Consider the following 27,682-nt stretch of genomic DNA (forward strand, 5'->3'; position numbering starts at 1 on the left):
GCTCATTCCATACATGTGCCACTCTCTACGTGAAGGAATTGCCCCTTAGGTCTCTTTTATATCTTTCCCCTCTCACCCTAAACCGATGCCCTCTTGTTCTGGACTCCTCCACCCCAGGGTAGAAGGGCTTTTGCCTAACACGTCGATTTTCCCGCTCCTCGGATGTTGCCTGAGCTGCTGTGCTTTTCCAGCACTATTCTAATCTAGATTCTGATCTCCAGCATCTGCAATCCTCACTTTTGCCACTTTGTCTATTTAGCCTATCCATGCCCCTCATGATTTTAAAAACCTCTATAAGATCACCCATCAGCCTCCGACACTCCAGGGAAAACAGCCCCAGCCTATTCAATTTCTCTCTATAGCTCAAATCCTCCAAACCTGGCAATATCCTAGCAAATCTTTTCTGAACCCTTTCAAGTTTCACAACATCTTTCCACTAGGAAGGAGACCAGAATTGCACACATTATTCCAAAAGTCGCCTAGCCAAACTCCTGTACAGCCGCAACATGACCTCCCAATTCCTGTACTCAATACTCTGAACAATAAAGGAAAGCATACCAAACGCCTTCTTCAAATAAAGAAAAGATTGATTGCACTATAAATGACCTGTATCAGCTCATAGATAACCATAAACAGGGGAAAATAAGCAAGGAACTTAAGAGACCATGTCCAAGTTAGGTTGCAGGATCAAGCATATTCGCGAGACTCGCAGTCTGCAGTGGATCATTCATTGGCCAAAGCTGTGACGATAGAAGGCAGATTGAACTTTGCAAGCCAAACACAGCAATTCACCAGACCAGCAAATTTCACATGGTCCAATTTGTAGAATTAAAGGCTGTTGGCAATACATCACCATCAGTGAGAAGATGGTGCAGCCATTTTCATTTCTCTGTGTTTAAGCTGAGTTGGAAAAGAAGCATCACAGGCATGCCATTTACTCCAGTATGAATGTAAAATTACATTTTACATTTGTCAAAGGAGGAGGAGTGACTTTTCTTTCAATGACCATATCCTGGCTGGAGTATAAACTTCTGCAACAGACTTCCATTCAAATTCAAGGCACAACAGAATCGGAGGGATCTATACAGGTTTGGGTGAAAATATGAATTGTTTTTTCAGTAAGGTGAAAGACTCAAGAATGTGTAATAAAAGATTATAATAGCTATTATGTACATTGTTAGTCTGTCTCATCAGTGATGTCAAGTCATGACAGATCACACATAGGTGGAAACTGAGAGGGATGCAATCTGATTAATTCAAAGCAACAGGTTAACTATAAATAATGTCAAGAGCTAATAAATGTGCTTCTTTAGATTAAAGCAGTGTAGCTTCTAGATTTTTCATTGGAAACATGTAATAGCCAAACATCATCATAGTGCATAAGCACAATTTTCAAAACCACCTGCTCCTCGGATGTTGCCTGACTGGCTGTGCTTTTCTGGTACCACTCTAATGTAGACTACTGAAATAAAGGCCTAGTGAAACCAATTTGGTTCCCTGAATTGGGAAAATGTCCTTTTTTTTATTGACAACTTTGTGGGCGGCACGGTGGCACAGTGGTTAGCACTGCTGCCTCACAGCGCCGGAGACCCGGGTTCAATTCCTGCCTCAGGCGACTGAGTTTGCACATTCTCCCCGTGTCTGCGTGGGTTTCCTCCGGGTGCTCCGGTTTCCTCCCACAGTCCAAAGATGTGCAGGTCAGGTGAATTGGCCATGCTAAATTGTCCATAGTGTTAGGTAAGGGGTAAATGTAGGGATATGGGTGGGTTGCGCTTCGGCGGGTCGGTGTGGACTTGTTGGGCCGAAGGGCCTGTTTCCACACTGTAAAGTAATCTAATCTAATATAGTAGAAATCCAATGGCAGAATGTATTGTCTATAATTTCTTGATGGTGGACACAAATTATGGGCCCAGGCTGTTACAAACAGATGTTAGTTTTGCAACATCAGTAAAGGTGGACAGTTTTTAGAACCAAATTGGAACAGACTGCATATTCTACCTGATTTCTACCTCCATGTTGATTCGATAAAAGGCCACTGCACCAGATGAGTACCACAGATTGTCAAGATGAAAATTTCCATATTTAGTCTATCTGCTCATCATCTTTTTATTTGCAGGTAACAATTTTGCAAAATTACCACATCACCTGTGACAGATAACTGTAAATCGTTGTTCGGAAGATTTAAAAGTTGAAAATGACAAATGTACATCAATGGATAAAATTGTTGAATGTATATTTTCTCCTTCCTATCAATGTAAATTGCTTTTCAGTGGCTCCAGTTGCCTCTAGACCCATGAGTGCAACCACAATCACCGAAAATGTCTATACATTTGTAATAGGAATAGATGTTGCTTCAAATCAGCACACATAAACTTTGTTAAATGTTTTGTTAAAGGGAATAGTTGTATCTAATAAACTGAAGAAAAATTGAACATTCTACAAAATGGTCCTTAAGTACCTTGTATCATTAAAATAACTTTAACTGTATCCTAACATGAGGATGATTTAGAGATGAATGATCAGGGCAGGGTTTGGCTGTTGATTGTCTGAACTGAAGTCATGTCCTTCTCTTACAGAGAACAGAATGACGCTTAATGGGACATCATCTCCACTAAACACTACAGGTACAGAAAATGGGCTCTTTGTAACTGTTCAGAACATTATATAACTGTTGTGGATGTGGAGTAATATGACATATCAAGAGCTTGTTTCTGTAGAAGTAAATTTATATATGCCACAATCTGTGGACAGTTTAAAACCTAATGTTACAAACCTGTAGAAAATGTGAAGGTGTTGAATGTTGGATCTGAAACCATGTACTTGTGTTTCTGAACACCACATGTACCATTGGTCCACCAATTCCACAGATTCTGCCCTCTATCCATTTGCCATTAGCATCTCCTTTAAGCTGCATGCAAAGTTCTGGACAGAGAGGGAGTATTTGTCACATAAAATTGTCTTGTAAAACAGCATGCAATTGATGTGGCATATTCCGAAACAGCAATAATAGCAGAAGAAATATTAATCAAGTGTTTTTAAAAAGCATATCTTGCCACATCACAGTCCATATGAATGAAAATCTACATCCTGCCTAACAACTTGTAATCCTTTTACAGGCGATTCCTTCACCAATGCAACCATTTCAACTGTGACAGGTAAGACAAATAGGTAGTTGAGAGATTTTTATTTTGAAGATGACAGTGATACATTGATTGAAATGCATGAAGTAAAAATAATTTAACTTCCTCATACCTCTGGTATTTCAAATACTTGTCCTTAGGGCTGCCCTCCAGTGGACGTAGTACCCTCCAGATCTACAATTACAACCAGAATCACATAAACTGTGTATCACTTGTCTTGGGAATAGATGTTGATTTAAATCAGCACAGACAAACCTTATTAAGTGCTTTGTTGAAGAGAGTAGTTGTATCAATGAAAGCAAGAAAAAGTGTACATTCTCCAACATGGTCCTTAACAAGCTTATTTTACTAAACTTATTTGGCCATGGCCTAACCTAAGAACTATTTACAGATAAATGCTGCTGGCAGGGTTCAGCTGTCAAAACATTGTTTGATCTGAAGTCATGAATTTGCCTTACAGTTAACAGCTCGACAGTTACTGGCTCATCACCTCCATGGGACAGAACAGGTACTGAAAATGGGCTCTTTGTAATTAATAAGGATTAAAAACCCTTTTGTTGAAATTTGAGCTGTTCAGAACTGCCGGAAGTTGAAGGTGTGGTTTATTATCGACTCCAACAGGACAGAAGGAGGCTGTTCAGTCCTTTGAGCTTGTACAGGTTTTTTGTAGGAATGTTCAGTTATACCCAAAACCCAGACAAGCCAAAAAAAAATCTTTTCAATAACAAAACATTCAGCTAATGATGCACCCTACAGCCTGTGGAGGAAACTAAACAGTAAACTGTGTGTATAGTTGATAGATGTCTAGATGACCACCAGACATTGGAACAGAAGTGGGTCGTTTGGTCCTTCAAGTCTGATCGTGACCCACGTAATAGTCCTCAATTCCAATTCCCTACCATTTCCCCAACCCTTGATTCCCTTACTGATTAAATAAAAATCTGTCTATTTCAGTCTTAAATATATTTAATGACCCAATCTTTACAGCCAGGTCTGCTGACTTTCTCCAGCACTGTCTGTTTTTATTTCTGATTTCCATTATCTGCTGTATTTTGTATTACAAATAAAGAGAATATTAATTGCTTTATAAATTATCTGCACCAGCTCATAGATAACCATAGATAGGGGAAATGAAGTGATAAGCCCTTTAGAGATCATGTCCAAGTGGGTTTGCAGGATCAAACATTTTCACAATAGTTGCCATCTCCAGTGGATAATTCATTGGCCAATGCTGTGACGATAGCAGGCAGATTGAAGTTTGCAAGTCAAACAGAGCAATTCACCAGACCAGCAAGTTTCTCATGGTCCAATTTGTAGAATTGGCAATAGAGCTGAAGCAGTGAGAAGCTGGTGTTGCCATCGCCATTTCTCTATGTTTAAGTTGAGGTGGAAAAACAGCTTCACTGAAATACCATTTTCCCCTATAATCTGACCATCCCAATCTGCAAGTATCTGAGAGGTCAATGAAACTAAAGGGAGAAAAGGTTAACCCCCTCCCCTTTCCAAAAAAAAACAAACAGAAGGGTCCTTCAGTAACTTGTATATTAAAATTATTTTAGTTGTACCCTAACTTGAGGACAATATACACATGAATGCTGCAGGCAGGTTTTGGCTGTTGATTGTATGAACTGAAGTCTCACACTTCTCTTACAGAGAATACCACAACACTTACTGGGACATCATCTCCACCAAACACAACAGGTACAGAAAATGACACATGTATGGGACACTCTGATTCACAGCAGGAACTCAGATTTTACATTTGACAAAGGAAGAGAGGTGTCATATCATGGCTGGAGCTTAAATTTCTCCAACAGACTTCCATTCAGTTTCAGGGCACAAGAGACTCTGTGGGGTAGAAATCAGGTCAGCTAGGGTCAAGTTAAAGGGAAATTAGTTATTTGGTGTAATGAAGGATTTAAGAATATGTTAAAAGAAAAGATTGTAATAGCTCTTATGCTCATTGTTAGTCTGCATCATTAATGATGTCAAGTAATGTCAGATCATGTGTCTGTGGAACCTGAGAGGGAAATGTTCTGATAAATTCAATGCAACAGTTTAACTTGTAAATAATGTAAACAGCCAATAAATGGTTTTCTTTAGATTAAAGCAGCATAGTTTCCAGCTCTTTCATTGGAAACATATATTCCCTAAACAACATCGTAATACATAAGCATTGTTTTCAAAACCACCAAAGCTACTGGGATAAAGCTCCAGTGAAGCCAATCTTGGTTCCATGAGTTGTGAAAGTGTCATGTTGTGTATTGATATTTCTTATACAGTAGCAAAACATGTTGTCTATAATTTCTTAAAACAACCAAATCCTTACAATAAAAGCTTGGTGTAACTTAATAACTAAATTCTAATAGATGGATAGTGGCATAAATTCTGGGCCCAGGCTGTTACCAACAGATGTTATTTTTGTAAAATCAGTAAAGGCAGATGGTTTTCAAAATCAAATTGGAACTGGTTATACATTCCACCTGGTTTCTGCCTTCATGTCGATTCGACAAAAGGCCACTGCACCAGATGAATTCCACAGATTGTCAAGGTGAAATCTCCCATGTTTGGCCTAACTGCTTATTATCTTCTTATTTGCAGGGAAGACATTTTGTAATACTACCACATCATGTATGACACATAATTGTAAACTGTTGTTCAGGACATTTAAAATTTGAAAATGACAACCGGACATGAATGGATAACATTTTCCACATTGTTGAATGCATATTTTCTCCTTCTGATCAATGCAAATTGCTTTCCAATAGCTACAGTTTCCTCCAGACCCATAAATACCACCATAATCACCTAAATAGGGATAGATGTTGCTTCAAATCAGCACCGACACACTTTGTAAAATGCATTGTTGAAGGAATTAATTCTATCAATTAAACTCAAGAAAAATTGAACATTCCACACAGTGGTCCTTCAGTAACTTGTATATTAAAATTATTTTAGTTGTATCCTAACTTGAGGACAATATACACATGAATGCTGCAGGCAGGTTTTGGCTGTTGATTGTATGAACTGAAATCTTACACTTCTCTTACAGAGAATACCACAACACTTACTGGGACATCATCTCCACCAAACACAACAGGTACAGAAAATGAGCTCTTTGTAAAGCATGGCTTGCCACATGACAGTCAGTATTAATGAAAATTTCCTACATCCCATCTAACCACTTGTAATCTTTTTACAGGGAATTACTTTACCAATGCAGCCATTTCACCCATGACAGGTAATGCAAATAGGTGTTTAAGGAATTTTGATTTTGAAAGTGACAGCTGTATGTTAATTGAAATGCATGAAATTGGTTCTCTTTGCAACCTAGGTTATGACAACTTTCTGAATAAAATTAATTTATCTTTCACATCTTTCTACTACTTAAAATACTTGACTTCAAGGCTGCCCTCCAGTGGTTACAATGCCCTCTAGATATATAATTACAACTACAATCACAGAAACTGTCTATCACCTGTACTGGGAATGTTTCCAATCAGCACAGACAAAATTTGTTAAATGCTTCGTTAAAGGGAGTAGTTGTATCAATTAATCTCAAGAAACATTGAACACTCTTTTATTAAAATAATTTAGATTAATTTAGGATATCTGGTCAGCATGGACAGGCTGGACTGAAGGGTCTGTTTCGGTGCTGTACACCTCTATGACTCTAATTTGGCCATGACCTCACCAGAGGACAATTACAGATGAATGCTGCAGGCAGGGTTCGGCTGTTAATTGTTTGATCTGAAGTAATGTATTTCTCTTACAGTTAACAGCTCAACAGTTACTGGCTCATCAACTTCTCAGGATAGAACAGGCACTGAAAATGGGCTGTTTGTAACTAAAAATGTAAGAAGCCTTTTGATCAAATTTGAGCCAGAAGCTCAAGGTGTGATTTATTATCAAATCAGACAGGAGAAAAGCAGACTTTTAGTCCCCTGCACAGGTTTTTTTCAAAGAACTCTTCAATTATACTGGACTCCCAGAAAAACAAAAGCTGTATCTTCTAAGTCATGAAACAATCAGCTAACTGATTTTAAACGATGCATCTTGCAGCCATTGGAGGAGACTGAGCAGTAAATTGAGTGTATAGTTGGTAGGTTCTAGAAGACCATCAGACAGAGGAACAGAAGTAGATCATTTGGTTCTTCAAGTCTGATCACAACCCATCCGATAATCCTCAACTCCACTTTTCTGCCATTTCCTCAACATTTGACTCCATTACAGATTTAAAAAAGGCCACTTCAGCCTTGAATATATTTAATGGCCCAGATCTGCTGATTTTCTCTGACACTATCTGTTTTATTTCAGATTATCATTATCTACAGTATTTTATCTTTATTAATAAAAATAATATTGATTGCTTTATAAACGAGCTGTACCAGCCCAGAGCTAACTGTAACTAGGGGAAATGAAGTGATAAGCTCATAGGAGACCATTGTCCATGTTGGTTTGCAGGATCAAACAGTTTCACAATACTTGCCATCTGCAGTGAATCATTCATTGGCCAAAGCTGTGACAATAGCAGGCAGATTGAACTTTGCAAATCAAACAGAATAATTCACCAGACCAGCAAATTTCACATGGTCCAATGTTGGCAATAAATCAGAAGGAGTGAGTAAATGGTGCAGCCATTGCCTTAACTCCATGCTCAAGCTGAGGTGAAAAAGTAGCATTACAGGCATGACATTTGCCACAGTGTGAATGCTGAGTGCCATGCGTGCCATAAGACGGGCCACTTGAGAATGTTTTGCGAAAGCAGGAGGAGACTACTGTCCATGGGGCACGTATGTGAAACCTGAACCTTTGCAATCTGCAAATGTCTAAGAGATCAATGTTTATAAGTAGTGAGACCTATCCTTCTTAGGAGAAGTCGTTAACCCCCCAGAAGACTTTTGATATGCAGATCCTCTGGCACATTGCAGGAACTCCAATCTTAAATTTAACAAATGAGGAGGAGTGTCTTTTCTTTCAAAGACCATGTCATGTTCCAAACTCAGGGAGATATTTTTAAGGTGAGGGAGACAGATTTTAAAATGAGTTGAGTGGCAACTTTTTTACATTAAGAGTGGTTCATGTCTGGAATGAAATGCCAGAGTAAGTGGTAGATGCAGGTACAGTTAGAACATTTAAAAGATATTTGGATATATTCATCAATAGGAAAGGGTTGAAGGCATATGGACAAGGTGCAAGGAGATGGGACAGTTTTATTTTGGGGACATGGTCAATGCAGATTGGTTGAACCGAGGTGTCTGTTTCTAAGTTGTTTTTCTCGATGACTTTAAGAGACTGTGAAGGGCAAAAATAGAGTTAGGTTAAAATGTGAATAGTTGTTTGGGAAAACAATTGACTTAAGGATATGTAATCAAAGATCATAATAGCTATTATACTCATTATTAGTCAATGAAAGAGACCTTGAAGTGCAGGTTCATAGCTCCTTGAAAGTGGAGTCGCAGGTGGATAGGATAGTGAAGAAGGCATTTGGTATGCTTTCCTTTATTGGTCAGAGTATTGAGTACAGGAGTTTGGAGGTCATGTTGCAGCTGTACAGGACATTGGTTAGGCCACTGTTGGAATATTGTGTGCCATTCTGGTCTCCTTCATATTGGAAAGATGTTGTGAAACTTGAAAGGGTTCAGAAAAGATTTACAAGGATGTTGCCAGGGTTGGAGGATCTGAGCTACAGGGAGAGGCTGAACAGACTGGGACTGTTTTACCTGGAGCATTGGAGGCTGAGGGGTGACCTTATAGATGTTACAAAATTATGAGGGGCATGGATAGGATAAATAGACAAAGTCTTTTCCCTGGGGTCAGGGAGTCCAGAACTAGAGGGCATAGGTTTAGTGTGAGAGAGGAAAGATATAAAAGAGACCTAAGGGGCAACTTTTTCACGCAGAGGGTGGTGCGTGTATGGAATGAGCTACCAGAGGAAATGGTGGAGGCTGGTACAATTGCAACATTTAAGAGGCATTTGGATGGGTATATGAATAGGAAGGGTTTGGAGGGATATGGGCCGGGTGCTGGTAGGTGGGACTAGATTGGGTTTGGATATCTGGTCGGCATGGATGGGTTGAACCAAAGGATCTGTTTCCATGCTGTACATCTGTATGACTCTATGACTCTATGTCAAGTAATGTCAGATCACGTGTAGGTGGAACCTGAGAGGGAAATGTTTTGATTAACTCAATGCAACAGTTTAAGTTGTAAATAATGTCAACAGCAAATAACTTCTTTTCTTTAGATTAAAGCAGCATGGTTTCCAGCTCTTTCATTAGACACATATAGTCCCCAAACAACATCATAATGCATAAACACTATTTTCAAAACCTACTAGAATAAAAGTCCAGTGAAGCCAATCTTGGTTCCATGTCATGCAGAAGTGTTATGCTGTGTGTTGATATTTCTTACAGAGTAGAAGTGTAATGACAGAACATATTGTCTACAATTTCTTAGACCAATCAAACTCTTACAGTGAAACATGGTGTAACACAGTAACTAAATTCTACAACATTGTTGGTGGTATAAATTATGAGCCCAGGCTGTTCCCAACAGATGTTAGTTATGCAACATCAGTGAAAGTGGACGGTTCTCAGAACCAAATTGGAACAGATTGTATATTCTACGTGATTTCTGCCTTCATGTCACTTTGATAAAATGCCACTGCACCAGATGAGTTCCATAGATTGTCCAGATGAAATCTTCCATATTCAGTCTAACTGTTTATAATCGTCTTATTTGCAGGAAATGCTTTCTGCAATATTACCACATCATCTGCGACAGATAACTGTAAATTGGTGTTAAGGAGATTTAAAATTTGAAAATGACAACTGGACATCAAGTTATCATTTTCAAACTGGTCCAGTTGTCATTTTCAAATTTTAAATCTCTTGAACACCAGTTACAGTTATCTGTCACAGATGATGTGGTAATATCGCAAAAAGTGTTCCCTGCAAATCAAACGATTATGCAGTCGGGCCAAACATTGAAGATTTCATCTGGACAATCTGTGGAACTTGTGTATTTTCTCATGTCTATCAATCTAAATCGTGTTCCATGACCTCAGGCTCATCTGAGAGAACGAGATCTTTCTGGACAGGACCTTCAGCGAGGTTATTATACCGAGCATACCAGAAGAGAGTAGAAGGGAGAAGACGATGAGGAAGGCAGAGATGAGACAAGTGCAAGAGACCCCGGGGGAAGTACCTGTCAGGAACAGGTTGAATCTCTTGGAAACTGTAGAGACAGACATCACTGCCAGTCCGAGAGGCGGTCAGGTCTGCCAATCAGAAATTGGCGTGAAGGCAGAGCCAAGGAGTCAGATATTACACAGAGCCATGGTAATAGGGGACTCCATAGTGAGAGGGACTGAAAGGGGTTTCTGTGGCAACAGGCGGGATTTGAGGATGGTGTGTTGCCTTCCTGGTGCCAGGATTAAGGACATCGCAGGCAGACTGCAGGAAATCCTCAAGGACGAAGGTGAAGAGCCAGACATGGTGGTGCATGTCGGCACAAATGACGTCGGGAAGAAGAGGAGGGACATTGTACAGCGGGACTTCGGAGAACTCGGAAGAAGGCTGAAAAGCAGGACATCCAAAGTGGTTATCTCCGGTTTGCTTCCAGTTCCTCGGGCTGGAGAGGACAGGAACAGGGAGAAAATCAGACTTGAATGTGTGGCTGGGGAACTGGTGCAGGAAGCAAAGATTTGAATTCTTGGATCACTGGGATATGTTTAGCGATAAGGATAAATTATATTTGGGGGACGGGTTGCACCTTAATAGGTGGGGGACCAGCATTCTGGCAGGTAGGATTGCCACTGCAACACAGCTGCGTTTAAACTAAACAGCGGGGAGGGGGGTTACAAACTGGAAGTTTAAGAAGGAAGTTAAAGGGAAAGTTAGAACAAGGGAAGTCAAGAAAGACAACGGAATCGATGGAGCAGAAAACTCAAAAAAGGATCATGCCGTAAGGTCAAGTGAAATAGGGACGGATAGGAAGGGTGAGGGGAATAACAAATTAAAAATATTATATATGAATGCATGAAGCATTAGAAATAAGGTGGATGATCTTTGAGGCTCATTTGGAAATTGGCAGTTACGACGTTGTGGGGATAACTGAGACATGGCTTCAAGTGAACAGGGCCTGGGAAATGAATATTCAAGGCTATACATGCTATCGTAAGGACAGCTGACTGGCAGAGGGTGTGGGGTGGCCCTGTTGGTAAGAAATGATATTCAGTCCCTTGCGCGGGGGGACCTAGGATCAGGGGATGTAGAGTCAGTATGGACAGAGCTGAGAAATACTAAGGGTAAAAAGACCCTAATGAGAGTTTTCTACAGGCCCCCAAACAGTAGATTGGATGTAATGTGAAAGTTGAAATTGGCCTGTTGTTATGGGGGATTTCAATATGCAGGTAGACTGGGAGAATCAGGATGGTACTGGACCCCAAGAAAGGGAGTTTGTGGAGTGCCTCCAAGATGGATTCTTAGAACAGCTTGTGCTGGAGCTTACCAGGGAGAAAGCAATTCTGGATCTGGTGTTGTGCAATGAACCGGATTTGATCAAGGACCTTGAAGTAAAGGAGCCATTAGGAAGCAGTGACCACAATACAATAAGCTTTAATCTGCAGTTTGAAAGGGAGAGGGTAGAATTGGAAGTGACAATATTTCAGTTGAATAAGGGGAACTATGGAGCTATGAGGGAGGAGCTGGCCAAAGTTCAATGGCGCAATAGCCTAGCAGGGATGACAGTGGAACAACAATGGCAGGTATTTCTGGGTAGAATGCAGAAGATGCAGGATCAGTTCATTCCAAAAAGGAAGAAAGATCCTAAGAGGAGGCAGGGGTGGCCGTGACTGACGAGGGAAGTTAAGGACCATATAAAGATAAAGGGAAAAAGTATAACATAGCAAAGATGAGTGGGAAATCGGAGGACTAGGAAGCTTTTAAAGAACAACAGAGGATAACTAAAAAGGAAATATGCAAAGAAAAAATAAGGTACGAAGGTGAACTGGCCAAGAATATAAAGGAGGATAGTAAAGGCTTTTTTAGGTATGTGAAAAGAAAAAAAATGGTTAAGACTAAAATTGGGCCCTTGAAGACAGAAACAGGTGAATTTATTACAGGGAACAAAGAAATGGCAGAAGAGTTGAGTTGGTACTTTAGATCTGTGTTCACTGGGGAAGACACAAGCAATGTAACAGTGGCTGAAGGACCTGAACTTAAGGGAATTTATATTTGCCAGGAATTGGTGTTGGAGAGACTGTTAGGTTGATAAGTCCCCAGGGCCTGATGGTCTGCATCCCAGGGTACTGAAGGAGGTGGCTCGAGAAATCATGGATGCGTTGGTGATCATTTTCCAATGTTCTATAGATTCAGGATCAGTTCCTGTGGATTGGAGGGTGGCTAATGTTGTCCCACTTTTTAAGAAAAGAGGGAGAGAGAAAACAGAGAATTATAGACCAGTTAGTCTGACCTCAGTGGTGGGAAAAATGCTGGAGTCAATTATAAAGGATGAAATTACGACAAATCTGGGTAGCAGTAACTGGATAGGTCAGAGTCAGCATGGATTTATGAAGGGTAAATCATGCTTGACTAATCTTCTGAAATTTTTTGATGATGTAACTCTGAAGATGGATAAGGGAGATCCAGTGGATGTAGTATACCTGGACTTTCAGAAAGCCTTTGATAAAGTCCCACATAGGAGGTTATGAGCAAAATTAGGGCACATGGTATTAGGGGCAAAATACTGACATGGCTTAAAAATTGGTTGGCTGACAGGAAACAAAGAGTAGTGATAAACGGCTCCCTTTCGGAATGGCAGGTGGTGACCAGTGGTGTGCCGCAGGGGTAGTGCTAGGACTGCAGCTTTTTACAATGTACATTAATGATATAGATGAAGATATTAAAAGTAATATTAGCAAATTTGCTGATGACACAAAGCTGGGTGGCAGGGTGAAATGTGGGGAGGATGTTAGGAGAATACAGGGTGACCTAGACAGGCTAGATGAGTGGACGGATGCATGGCAGATGCAGTTTAATGTGGATAAATGTGTGGTTATCCACTTTGGTGGCAAGAACAGGAAGGCAGATTACTACCTAAATGGAGTCAAGTTAGGTAAAGGGACAGTACAACAAGATCTAGGTGTTCTTGCACACCAGTCAATGAAGGTAAGCATGCAGGTACAGCAGGCAGTGAAGAAAGTTAATAGCATGCTGGCCTTCATAACAAGAGGAATTGAGTATAGAAGCAAAGAGGTCCTTCTGCAGCTATACAGGGCCCTGGTGAGTCCGCACCTGGAATATTGTGCGCAGTTTTGGTCTCCAAATTTGAGGAAAGACATTCTGGCAATTGAGGGAGTGCAGCGCAGGTTCACGAGGCCAATTCCTGGAATGGCGGGATTATCTTACGCTGAAAGATTGGAGCGACTGGGCTTGTATAGAAGGCTGTGAGGGGATCTGATTGAGACGTATAAGATTATTAAAGGATTGGACACTCTGGAGGCAGGAAGCATGTTTCCGCTGATGGGTGAGTGCCGAACCAGGAGACACAGTTTAAAAATAAGGGGTAGGCCACTTAGAACAGAGTTGAGGAGAAACTTCTTTACCCAGAGAGAGGTGGATGTATGGAATGCTCTGCCCCAGAAGGCTGTGGAGGCTAAGTCTCTGGATACTTTCAAGAAAGAGTTGGATAGAGCTCTTAAGGATAGTGGAATCAAGGGTTATGGAGATAAGGCAGGAACAGGATACTGATTAAGGATGATCAGCCATGATCATAATGAATGGTGGTGCTGGCTCGAAGGGCAGATTTGCCTACTCCTGCACCTATTGTCTATTGAACACAACAATAATCACCTAAATTGTCTGTAAATTTGAACTGAGAATAGATGTTGCTTCAAATCAGCATAGGTGAACTTTCGAACATGCATTTTTGAAGGTAATATTTGAATCAATTAAACTCGAGAAAAATTGAACATTCCACACAATGGTCCTTAAGTAACTTGCTTTATTAAAATAATTTTAGCCATGCACTAACCTGAGGATAACTTACAGGTTGATATTGCAGGCAGGGTTCGGCTGTTGATTGTTCTCACTGAAATCACATATTTGTTTTACAGAGAACAGCACGACACTTACTGGGACATTATCTCCACAAAACACAACAGGTACAGAAAGTGGGCTCTTTGTAACTGTTCAGAACATTCGATAACTTGTTGAAATAGAGTAATAGGATACATAAGGAGCTTGTTTCTGTAAATATAAATTCATATGTAGGAGGAGAAAGTGAGGTCTGCAGATGCTGGAGATCAGAGCTGAAAATGTATTGCTGGAAAAGCGCAGCAGGTCAGGCAGCATCCAGGGAACAGGAGAATCGACATTTCAGGCATAAGCCCTTCTTCAGGAATGACCTGAAGAAGGGCTTATGCCCGAAACGTCGATTCTCCTGTTCCCTGGATGCTGCCTGACCTGCTGCGCTTTTCCAGCAACACATTTTCAGCTAAATTCATATGTACCCTAATCTGTGGACAATTTAAAAACTAATGTTACAGATAAGTAGAAAATTTGAAACTGTTGAATGTTGGGTATGAAATCCTTATATTGAACGCCACATGTATGACTGGGGCATCAATTCTACAGATTCTGCCTTCTATTTATCTGCCATTAGCATTGCCTTTAAGTTGCATGTAAAAGTTCTGTACAAAGAGAGTATTTGTCACATAAAATTACCTCATAAAACAGCGTGCAACTGGCATGGCATATTCAGAAAACATCTATAATAGCAGAAGAAATATTTATCAAGTGCTATTAGAAAGCACATCTTGATACACCTCAGTCAGTACAAAAGAAAATCTCCTACATCCTTCCTATCTACTTGTAATCTTTTTTTTACAGGGAATTCCTTTACCAATGCAACCATTTCACCTATGACAGGTAATGCAAATAGGTATTTGAGAGATTTTTATTTTGAAAATGACAGCTATATGTATTGAAATACATGACATTTTGCAATCTAGGTCATGACAACTTTTCAAGTAAAAATAATTTATCTTCATCACCTTTGTAGTACTTAAAATACTTGGCTTTAAGGCTGCCCTCCAGTGGTTACAGACTCCTCTGGATCTACAGTTACGGTACAACCATAATCACATAAACTGTCTATCACTTCTATTGGGAATAGATGTTGCTTCCGATTAACACAGACACATTTTGCATTATTGAAGAGAATAATTGTATCAATTAAACTCAGGAAAAATTCAACATTCTACAACATGGTCCTTAAGGACCTTATTTTATCAAAATAATTAGGCCGTGTCCTAACCTAAAGACAAGTTACAGATGAAAACTACAGCAAGGTTTGGCTGTTAATTGTTTGATCTGAAGTCATGTATTTCTCCTACAGTTAACAGCTCGACAGTTACTAGCTTATCACCTCCATGGGACCGAACAGGTACTGAAAATAGACTCTTTGTAACTATTAAGAATGTAAGAAACCATTTGCTGAAGTTTGAGATATTGAGAACTGTCTGAAGCTCATGGTATGATTTATTATTAAATCAGACAGGACATAAGGAGGCTGTTCACATTTTCTAAAAGAGCTCGTCAATTATACTGGATACCCAGAAAAACAAAACTATATCATTTAAATAATGAAACTATCAGCTAATTGACTTTAAACAATGCATCTTACAGCTAGGGGAGGAGACAAAGCAGTAAATTTAATGTTTAGGTTGGAAGGTTTCCAGATGACCATCAGACATAGGAACAGAAGTGGGTCATTTGATCCTTCAAGTCTGATCACACCCGATAGTCCTAAACTTCACTTTTCTACCATTTCCCCAACCGATGATTCCCTTACAGATTAAAAAAAAGTCTATTTCAGCCTTGAATATATTTAATGATGCAATAATTATAGCCAAGTCTTCTGACTTTCTCCAGCACTCTCTGTTTTATTTGAAATTTCTACAGTATTTTGTCTTTATTAACAAAGTGAATACTGATTGCTTTATAAACGAGGGAAATCATGTCTCACAAACTTGATTGAGTTTTTTGAAAAAGTAACAAAGAGGATTGATGAGGGCAGAGTGGTAGATATAATCTATATGGACTTCAGTAAGGCGTTCAACAAGTTTCTCCCTGGGAGACTGGTTAGCAAGGTTAGATCTCATGGAATACAGGGAGAACTCACTATTTGGATACAGAACAGGCTCAAAGGTAGAAGACAGAGGGTGGTGGTGGAGGGATGTTTTTCAAACTGGAGGCCTGTGACCAGTGGAGTGCAACAAGGATCGGTGCTGGGTCCACTACTTTTCATCTTTTATGTAGATGATTTGGATGTGAACATAAGAGGTATAGTTAGTACATTTGCTGATGACACCAAAATTGGAGATGTAGTGCACAGCGAAGAAGGTTACCTCAGATTACAACAGGATCTTGATCAGATGGGCCAATGGGCTGAGGAGTGGCAGATGGAGTTTAGTTTAGATAAATGTGAGGTGCTGCATTTTGAGAAAACAAATGTTAGCAGGACTTATATACTTAATGGTAAAGTCCTCAGGAGTGTTGCTGAGCAAAGAGACCTTGGAGTGCAGGTTCATAGCTCTTTGAAAGTGGAATCGCAGGTAGATAGGATAGTGAAGAAGGTGTTTGGTATGCTTTCCTTTGCTGGTCAGAGTACAGGAGTTGGGAGGTCATGTTGCAGGACATTGGTTAGGTCACTGTTGGAACATCGTGTGCAATTCTGGTCTCCTTCCTATTGGAAAGATGTTGTGAAACTTGAAAGGGTTCAGAAAAGATTTACAAGGATGTTGCCAGGGTTGGGAGATTTGAGCTATAAGGAGAGGCTGAATAGGCGCTAGGGCTGATTTCCCTGGAGCGTCGGAGGCTGAGTGGTGACCTTATAGAGGTTTACAAAATTATGAGGGGCACAGATAGGATAAATAGACAAAGTCTTTTCACTGGGGTGGGGTAGTTCAGACTAGAGGGCATAGGTTTAGGATGAGAGGAGAAAGATAGAAAAGAGACCTAAGAGGCAACGTTTTCACTCAGAGGATGGTACGTGTATGGAATGAGCTGCCAGAGGAAGTGGTGGAGGCTGGTACAATTGCAACATTTAAAAGGCATCTGGATGGGTATATGAATAGGAAGGAATTGGAGGGATATGGGCCAGATGCTGGCAAATGGGACTAGATTGAGTTGGGATATCTGGTCGGCTTGGACAAGTTGGACCGAAGGGTCTGTTTCTGTGCTGTACATCTCTATGACTCTATGACCTGTACCAGCTCATGGGTGAACATAAAAAAGGGAAATTAACTGATGAGCTTATAGGTGATCATGTCCAAGTGAGGTTGCAGTAACAAACATTATCATAATACTTGCCTTCTGAAAAGGTTAAAACGTGAATAGTTGTTTGGTAAAATGAAAGGGTATAATAACTATCATGCTCATTGTTAGTCTGCATCATCAATGATGTCAAGTAATGTCAAATCATATGTAGGTGGAACCTGAGAGGGAAATGTTCTGATAAAGTCAATGCAGCAGTTTAATTTGTAAATATTGTAAACAGCCATTAAAGTTTTTCTTTAGATTAATGCAGCATTGTTTCCAGCTCTTTCATTAAAAACATATAGTTCCCAAACATTATCATAATATTTAAGCGCAATTTTCAAAACCACCGAGACTACTGGGATAAAGATCCAACGAAGCCAATTTTGATTCCAAGAATTTCGAAAGTGTCATGTTGTTCATTGACATTTCTTATAGAGTAGAAGTCTAATGACAAAATGTATAGTCATATGTTAAGCAAGTTAGGCAAAGAGTGGAGTCATGATCTATTTGGATTTCCAAAAGGCCTTAGACAAGGTTTTGCACAGGAAGATAGGATCCCATTGTATTAGGGGCAACGTACTGGCATGGATAAAACACTGGCTGGCTGGCAGAAGGCAGAGTGTGGGAATAAATGGCTCGTTTTCAAGCTGGCAGCTGGTGACTAGTAGACTTCCACAGGGATCAGTGTTGGGACCACCATTATTCACGTTATACATTAACAATTTAGTCGAATGAACTGAGAGCATTGTGGGTAAGTTTGCAGATGACACAAGGATAGTTGGAGGGGCAGGTCATATTGAGGAAGCTGGGAGGCTGGAGAAGGGCTTGGACAAACTAGGAGAGTGGGCAAAGAAGTGGCAGATGGAATACAATGCGGGAAAGCACAAGGTATGCACTTTGGTAGGAGGATCAAGGCATTTCTATTTCTAGGCTATTTTGTACACAGGAAAAATCTTCAGAAATCTGAAGCACAAAGGGACTTTGGAGTCCTAGTTCAAGATTCTCTTAAAGTAAATTTGCAGGTACCATTGTCAGTTAGGAAGGCAAATTCACTGTTAGCATTCATTTCAAGAGGACTAGAATACAACACTGCTGAGGCTGTATAAGGCTCTGGTTAGACTCCATTTGGAATATTGTGAGCAGTTTTGTGCTCCACATCTAAGGAAGAATGTGCTGGCATTGGAGGGATCCAGAGGAGGTTTACAACGATGACCTTGGGGGTGAAGTGCTTGTCATACGAGGAGCAGTTGTGGACTGTAAGTCTGTACTCAATGGTGTTTAGAAGGATGAGGGGGATCTGATTGAAACTTACAAAATATTGACAGGCCTGGATAGAGTAGATGTGGAGAAGATGTTTCCACCAGTAAAAGAGACTAAGACTTGAGGGCACAGCATCAGATAAAGTGATGATCTTTAGACTTGAGGTGAGGAGAAATGTTTTCAATCAGAGGGTAGTTAATCTGTGGAACTCATTACCACAGAGGGCTGTGGAGGCCAAGTCATTGAATATATTTAAGACAGAGATAGATAGGTTGTTGATTAGCAAGGGGTTCAAGGGTTATAGGGAGAACAGGGCTGAGAAACATATCAGCCACGATTGTATGATAGAGCAGACTCAATTGGCCAAATGGCTTATTTCTGCTCATAGATCTTATGATTTTATGTTCTAATTTATAACATTGATGGGGCCACAAGTCATGGGCCGAGGGAGTCAGCGACATCATTGATATTCCCAATGAATTGCTCATAATCTTTTTAACATCAGATAAGGTGAAGAGTTAGCAGTATCTGACTAGTTCCTGTTACATATCGTGGTCAAGTTTCCAACTTAAAACTTGTTCCATAAATGGCCACTTTACAAGTTATCAAGATGGAAATGAACTCATTCAAGCTAACTGCATCACCACAAATTCTTTTCCTAACACTGCCACACCATCTGTGATGGATAACTGTGAATTTTTTTTAAGAATTATACATGTTCAAATTGACAACTGCACGTCAATGGACAAAGTCTTTTTTTATAAACAATTGAATGAATGCCCTTATTCTCCTTCTTGCTGATGTACATTGGTTGATGCATTCTGTCTCCCTGTTTATTGGCCACCAGTATCTAATTGTACTGTGATACAGATGAAAGAGCTCCCACAAGGAATAGGCACAGAGACAGGAATGTTCACTTAGCACCTCAACATCAATGGAACAGCATGTTCTGAAAATGCCAACAATTTCAGGAAAAACATCAGTGAAGTAGTTGTACAAAGCACATCTTGCCATCACATGTACTGACGTAATCCACTAGCTTCGATTTGGTCCTCTGAAAGCCATTTTCCAAGTGATGATGATAACAATCTACCACACCAAAACTATCCTCCTGTAAACTTTTAACATGGAATATCTTTTTCAATTCTACAACCTTATATCCATTTCAGAACTAACTCCATGACTAATTCAAAATTGAAAATGGTAGTTATATATAAATGGACAAACATTGATTTCTATTTAATGAAGATACAAATGTCTTTGTGTTCATTGTGTGCAAGTATTGACAACCCCAATCCTTTTTTCCATTTGCATTTCATTAAAGGTTCCTAATGATGAGCCATGAGATTAATAGTCAGGTCATATTTTCTTGTTAGAACATGCAAATATCACCAGCTCATGTAATGACACCAGGGGGGAGTGGGTTCATTAATATGATTTGTATTGTTTATGGAAGCATGCATATAACCTAATGCATATGTTTTATCCCCTGAAAACTGTCACTCTTGTAGCTTTAGTTGATGGGGTTAACTCCTTGCCATTAACCTTTCAAGATTTGGTTTTGTTGGCCTGGTTTCAATTTAAAAGTGGATTTTTGACAACAAACAATCTATTTATGATCAGGAAAAGGTGCCGTTTCCAATCAACACAGACAAACTCGGTGAAACACACTGTTGGAAGGAATAATCGGTAACTCTCGAATTCATGAAAAGTTAAACATTTTCATTATAATCCTTAATTTTGTCATTTTGTGAAAGTAATTTACCTGTGTCCTAATGTGTGGATGATTTATAAAGTGTGGTTGTCAACAGGGTGAGGCCGTTGATCTGTTTGATCTGAAATTATCTCCTCTTATAGTGAACACCATGACTGCTACTGAGACACCATCTCCACAGAACACAACAGGCACTGCAAATGTACTCTCTGGAAATATTAAGGATGTAAAAACAATTGTTGAAGTTGAGCTGTTCAGAACCACAGGAAGCTCCTGACCTCTTTAATTATTGATTAATACAGAAGGCACTGTTCAGTCCATTGAGTCTAAAGATTTTGAAATAGTCGTTCAATTATTCCCACTCCTGCTCTCCAGCTCTTTCTAATAAATCTAGATGTTTCTCCTTTCCCAGTATTTATCTAATTCACTTTTGACAGTCAGTGCCAGTATTGCTTCCACCAGTGCAACATGTCATGCATTCCAGATCATATTCCCATCATACTGGAAAAGTGCCATGTTAAGTTTTAATTTTTCTCTCTTACAATAATCAAGCTCTTATAGTTGAACTTGGTGACACCCAGTAACATGTTGACTGTATCACACCATGGATGGTGATGGGATTATTCAATTGAACATTTTGCCACTACACTACTATCAGATTGGAACAGTTTAAGCTCCTCAGTTTTCTTATTCTTTGACCTTCAGCTGTTTGTCAAAACACCACTCTACCAGGTTCACCTCTTTGATCGGACATTCCTGAAGAAGGGCTCACGCCCAAAACGTCGATTCTCCTGCTCCTTGGATGCTGCCTGATCCGCAGCGCTTTTCCAGCAAGACATTTTCAGCTCACCTCTTTGATTGTCAAGGTGGAACAACACATTTAATCTAACCACTAGTCATCTTTTACAGGGAATTTCATCAGCGATATGACCACCTCACCCGAGACAGGTAATCACAACTAGACCTTTGAGGCATTTACATTTTGATGGTTACATCTGCACATCTATGGTCAAATTTGATTCTTGTTTACGCAACTTGTAGAAATGTACATGCGCTCATTCTCACTAATGCACATCAATTGAAAATGAATTGGTGATGTGTCATGTGGGTTTGTAGGGATTAGCATCCAGTATGTGTCAATGTCCATCAATGCAGAGTGCATGTGGCTGGTATCTGGGGGGTGTACCCCTTTAGATGCTGGTCCCTGATGACCAACAAGGAGGCCACTCAGAGAAAGTGGTGAGTTGAATTTGCCAGGTGCCCATTCTGTATTGCATATTAGCTTTTGCTACACCTGCAAAGGAAAATTGCAAATCAGCTGAAAGATTTAAATATTCAAATTGACAAGCAGATATAAATGGGCAGTTTTTTATATGATTGAATGCTCTTGTTTTCTTTCTCACTGATGCACATTAGTTAACACATTCTGTCCTGCTGTTTATTTGCTGCCAGTCTCCTAAGTCTTTTCTATGTTTCAATAAAGGCACGTCTCTTGCTTCTAAAGCCCAATGAATAAGAGTCTAAACTACTCGACCTCCCATAACAAAATCCTTCCAAGCCTGGGATCAATCTAGTGAACCATCTCTGGACTGTGTCCAATACTCAGAAAAAGCAGTTATTTTTCTGCAGATCAACATTTTTGAAGGAGAGATCATGCTGCATAGAGGCTCAATGGGTGGCACAGTGACTCAGTGGTTAGCACTGCTGCCTCACGGCACCAGGGACTTGGGTTCAATTCCAGCCTCGGGGGACTGTCTGTGTGGAGTTTGCACATTCTCCCTGTGTCTATGTGGGCTTCCTCCTATGATCCAAAGGTGTGCAGGTCAGGTGAATTGACCATGCTAAATTGCCCATAGTGTTAGGTGGATTAGTCAGAGGGAAATGGGTCTGGATGGGTTACTCTTTTGGAGGGTCGGTGTTGGCTTGTTGGGCTGAAGGGCCTGTTTCCACACTATAGGGAATCTAATCAGTCTCTTAGAATTTATATCCAACACTATTTCTCTTTGGGATAGATTCCATTTCAAATATGGCCTTGGAAGGAATGGTTCAGAACTCATCAATTCATGAAAAATTATACCATTTTGCAATCAAATCCCCAAGTAGTTTATATTTTGAGCATAGTTTGCAAAGTAACACAACTGTCTGCATGAGGCTGTTGATTTCTGATCTGAAATCATGTACTTCCTTTGGAGGGGATTCCATGCCTATTAGGCATTAGCTCCACAGAACACAACAGGTACTGTAAATGTGCTGTTTGGAAATATTACGAATGTAAGCAACCTGTTGTTAAAACAGACCCATTCAAGATATGCAGGAATTTACTGTTGTTTTATATTAGAATTAGACATTAAAAAAACATGACTCTTCAGTCCATTGTGCCTGTAGAGGTAATTAGAAAGCTCTTTTATTCCCAAACTTCTGCACTTACTGCGTAATCCTGGAAATTTCTCATGTCCCAGTATTTATCCAATTTCCTTTTAACAGTTCCTCCCAGAACTGCATCATGTAGTGCATTCCAGATCATATCACATTTTTCCATCAAATAACTCCAGTACAGGAAATGGGATTTCTGTGATTGCAATAGTTCACTTTAGTTGTTTCCAATCGGAGAGAACTCCTGGGAAAATGGTGCAGTGAAGCCAATATCTGCAGCATCGAGTAGTGAAGGTACCAGGTTGAGTTTAGTTGGCACTTACAGCTGTAAAGCCTGGGGTTACAGACTTATTGTCTATAATTTTCAACAATAATCCAGCTGGCACTGTAAACCTTGGTCTCACCTAAGAACTACAATTTACAACATTACTGGGTCAACAATCATGGCCCAGGGGGTAAGCAATTTAACAGAATTGGTAGTAATTTTGAAATTTCAGAGCATGTGGAGTGTTTGCAGTATCAGGCTGACTCCTATTATATATCACAGCCATTCATTTTTAATCATTCCACCTAACAAAACATCAGGGTCACTAGCTGGCCAGAATTTTTTGCCCATTTTTAGTCCTTTAGACTTTGTCCTTCTAGATGGAAGTGATTATGGATTTGGAAGGTTCTGTTTCAGGATTTTTGGTGAATTTCTGCAGTGCATCTTGGAGGTAGCACACACTACTGCTACTGAGCGTTAGTGGCTTCCATAAATGACCACCTCACAGTTTGTCAAAGACGGAGATTACCACAACCAAACTGACTGCTTGTAATCTTTTATCACAAATTCCTTTCCTAAAAGTACCACACACCTACACAGAAAATTGCAAATTGAGAAATTTAAATATTCAGATTGACAACTGCACGCTAATTTTTCTCCTCATTGGTTGACACATTCTATCCCCCTGTTTATTTGGCTCCAGCATCTCATTTAAGTTGCACCGTGCTCCAAGAAAGAAAAGACACGCAGTCAGTTATGTTCACTTAATGTTGTCCCATCACCAGTGCAGTCAGCTCTGGAACTACCAGTATTTGCAGAAGGAAATGTCATTCCTGATGAAGGGCTTATGCCCGAAACATCGACTCTCTTGCTCCTTGGATGCTGCCTAACCTGCTGTACTTTTCCAGCACCACACTCTCGACTCTGATCTCCAGCATCTGCGGTCCTCACTTTCTCCGGGAAAGAAGTGTCAGCCTAGTCTTTGTAAGAAGAGCATTAAACCACCATATGGGCTCAAACATTATCCATTAATTTCGATCTGTTTTTTCTGGAAGGCAGTTCCACCAAGTTGTTTTCTAAGTGATGAAAATGAAAATCACCAGATCAAAACTATCCTCCTGTAACCTTTTTTTAAAGAGGAAATTCCTCTTCCACTTCTACCTCCTTGTATCCATTTTGATCATTTTAAAGTTGAAAATGACAGGTATATACTGATGGATGCAGTATAATTTTTATTTAATAATTGTACAAACACATTATTGTTTACTGTCTCATCATTAATCTTCCCCTTCCATCCATTTTGGTTTCCTCAATCCCTTAAAGGTTCACAATAATGAATAGTAATATAAAGGTAAAGTGCTAATGTCCTGTGAGGTCATTAGGGTAAGGGTGTTGATTGTCTGATCTGAAATCATATCCTTTTCTTACAGTGAACATGACTATTACTGGGACATCATCTCCACAGAACACAACAGGTACTGCAGATGTGCTCTTTGGAAATGTTAAGAATGCAAACAAAAACCAGTTGTTAAAATTAAACAATTTAGAATCACTGGTGCATTTTGTTTATCAAATCAAACAGGACAGAAGGAGTTTGTGGGATTTATTAAGCCAATATAGGATGTTTGAAATAGCTGCTCAATTATTTGCACCCTCCTGCTCTTTCCACACAAACCTGGAGATTTTTCCTTTTCCAGCATCTATCCAATTTCCTTTTCACCTTTAGCATCAGAACTGCTTCCGCCAACTCATCATGTAGTGTACTAAATAAAAAACGGAAAGAACTGCTGGCAGTCAGAACATAAGCAGGAATTGCTGGAAAATCTGAACTCAACTTCCCTCCACAGAGGAAAATCTCAGTAGGTTTGGCAGCATCTGTGGTGAGAAATCAGGGTTAATGTTTCAGGTTTAGTGACACTTCTTCAGAATGCAAGTTGAGTTCAGATTTTCCACAAATGTCTGCTTTTATATCATGTGTGCATTTCAGATCATATCACATTTTCCTTTTAAACAGAACACACCTTAGAAATGTGATTTCTGAGATTGTGTCTGTTCACTTTATTTGTTTCAAAACAGAGAGTACAGATGCTCTGATGATACAGAGAAGCCAAACTCCCATGGCATGAATTGTGAAAATGTAATTTTGAGTTTGGATTTTTCATATTGATTAGTCAACAGTGTCATGTCATGGGATAATTTAATGATGTTAGGTTTTTGGGGATTCATTTACCACAATAGTTGTTTCATATTGCTAGCACATTCAAACTGAATATTTAAGCTCCTCAGTTGGTTTTCTTGTCTATGACAATGTGCTAATATATAAAACTCAACTCAACAAAGTTAGTCCTTTCAGCTACCAAGATGGAAATAAGCATATTCAATCTAACCATTTGTCATTTTTACAGGGTATTCATTTACCAATATGACCATCTCATTTGGGACAGGTAATTATAAATTGATGTTTGAGGGATTAAGTTTTGTAAGTTGATTCTATACGTTAATGTACAAATGTGATTTTGTTTCTATGACTGCACAAATGCTTATGAACTCCTTCTCACTAATGCACATCAATTGACAAACTCTGCCCACTCTCTACGTATGCCACTGGTATCTCCTTAAAAATGCACAATGATAGAAAAGGGAAGACTAGATAGAGAGAAAGTAATTGTCAGATTGAAGTCCCTTGACGATCACACAAGCATAATCAATTGTGTTAGACATCCAGAAAAGCTGTGGGAGTAATTAAGTGTTAATGTGAGTGTGTAAATGGTAGGTGTGCAGAGACCTTAAGATGTAGGAGCAGCAAAAGGCCTTTTCATCCAATCCATTGTGATCATGGTTGATAACCTTCAACACCATTTTCCTGCCTTAGTCTTGAACCTTTGATTAATAATCTGTTCATCTCAGCCTTGAATATATTCAATGACTCATACTCTTGAACCCTTCAGTGATAACGAGCTCCACAGAAGGACAACTCTCTGGAGAATAATTTCTTCCCCATCTCTGTCATAACTTGGTGACCCCTTACTCTGAGATATGCCATCGCATCCTAGATTCTCCTAGAGGCAAGCAGTCTTTTCAGCATCTTCTTTGTTAAGACCCCGAGGAATCTCCTATGTTTCAATGGTTACCTCTCATGCTTCTAAATTCCAATGACTACAAACCCAAGCTACTCAACCGCTCTTCATAAGAAAATCCCTCTAATCCCAGTATTTATGTGGTTTCCTTTTCACATTTGCTGTCGGAACTGCTTCCACCAACTCATCATGTAGTGTGTTCCACAATCTATCAGATTTTCTCATCAAACTGGGCACGTTTGAGCAATGCGATTTCTGAGATTACGTTAGTTCACTTTATTTGTGTCAAAGCAGAACACCTACTGCTGAACTGATGGTGTAATGAAGATAGTGTCAGCTGCATGAATTGTGAAAATGCGATAGCAAAATTGGACTCTTCATGTAGATTATAATATTAATGATATTAGTTGGGGATCCTTTGCCATTATGGTGGATTTACAGAGCTTCCACTATCAGATTGGAATTTTTAAGCTCCTCAGTTAGCTATGGCATTGTGCTAGTTTATAAAACCCCATTCCACCAGGTTAGCCCATCGGGCTATCGAGGTGGAAATCAAGCACATTTGATCTAACTGTTTGTCGTCTTTTACAGGAAATCCTGTTATCAATAAGACTAGCTCTTCTGGGACAGGTAATAACAAATAGGTATTTGAAGTAGTAAGTTTTGAAAGTTGTTTCTATACATTAGTGAACAAATTTGATTTTTGTTTCTGTGTAAGAATATTTGATCTCCTTCTCCCTAATGGACATCAATTCACAATTTCTGCCTACTCTCTAAATTAACCATGAGTATCTCCTTTAAGATGCATGATGTTATAAAAGTGTGTTCTACGATAGAGAAGTAATTGTAAGATTTACATCCCTTAATTATCACACGACCATAGTAACTAGTTGGACACCAGAAAAACAAAAATATAGCTTTTATAATAATAAACCATCAGTGAATTGTGTTTAAAACACACCTCTTAGGGATTCATGATCAAATTGTGAGTTTATCACTGGCAGTGCACTGAGCACCCTAAGATGTAGGCCATTCAGCCATTTGAGTCTGTTCCACCAGTGAGTTCATGGCTGATCTGATAATCCTTAATTCAACATTCTCTTTTATCCCCTTCATCCTTGATTTCCCTTAAAGATTAAAATTCTTTATCCCTCAGCTTTGAGTATATTTACCAACCTAGCCTCCACAATCCCCTCTGGTCAAGAATTCCACAGAATGACTATCCTCTTAGCGGATAAATCCCTCATCTCCATTCTAACTTGACAACCCCTTATTCTGAAATTTAGGTACCTGGTCCTAGATTTTCTCATAAGGGGAAACAACCTTTCCTCCCCTTCCCCATTAATTCCCTTAAGAACCTTCTATGTTCCAAATTAGTCACCTCTATTGCTTTTCAACCTCAATGGGTACTCAACCTCTCCTCAAAAGAAAATCCCTCCAAGTCTGGAACCAACCTAGTGAACTTCCTCTTGCACTGCCTCCGATACCCAGAGAAAGTAATCATTTCTCAGAAGATCAACAACTTT

At 39.6% G+C, this 27,682-nt stretch overlaps 1 protein-coding gene across 1 annotated transcript in view; it reads left to right on the forward strand.

Annotated features, from left to right (window-relative positions):
• The window catches only part of LOC122554996 (uncharacterized), a 223,803-nt gene that overhangs the window by 106,638 nt on the left and 89,483 nt on the right, over window positions 1-27,682 (forward strand). Inside the window, exons 20-32 of the mRNA XM_087992976.1 lie at window positions 2,577-2,624; window positions 3,117-3,155; window positions 3,601-3,648; window positions 4,794-4,841; window positions 6,193-6,240; window positions 6,343-6,381; window positions 14,260-14,307; window positions 15,035-15,073; window positions 15,543-15,590; window positions 21,351-21,389; window positions 24,510-24,554; window positions 25,485-25,523; window positions 26,748-26,786. Coding sequence (XP_087849102.1) covers window positions 2,577-2,624; window positions 3,117-3,155; window positions 3,601-3,648; window positions 4,794-4,841; window positions 6,193-6,240; window positions 6,343-6,381; window positions 14,260-14,307; window positions 15,035-15,073; window positions 15,543-15,590; window positions 21,351-21,389; window positions 24,510-24,554; window positions 25,485-25,523; window positions 26,748-26,786 — 567 coding nt within the window. The remainder of the gene's footprint in view (window positions 1-2,576; window positions 2,625-3,116; window positions 3,156-3,600; window positions 3,649-4,793; window positions 4,842-6,192; window positions 6,241-6,342; window positions 6,382-14,259; window positions 14,308-15,034; window positions 15,074-15,542; window positions 15,591-21,350; window positions 21,390-24,509; window positions 24,555-25,484; window positions 25,524-26,747; window positions 26,787-27,682) is intronic.

This window comes from Chiloscyllium plagiosum, unplaced genomic scaffold (assembly GCF_037043375.1).
Source record: "Chiloscyllium plagiosum isolate Xiang-an unplaced genomic scaffold, Cpla_swu_hap1 HiC_scaffold_12, whole genome shotgun sequence".
Taxonomy (NCBI): Eukaryota; Metazoa; Chordata; class Chondrichthyes; order Orectolobiformes; family Hemiscylliidae; genus Chiloscyllium; species Chiloscyllium plagiosum.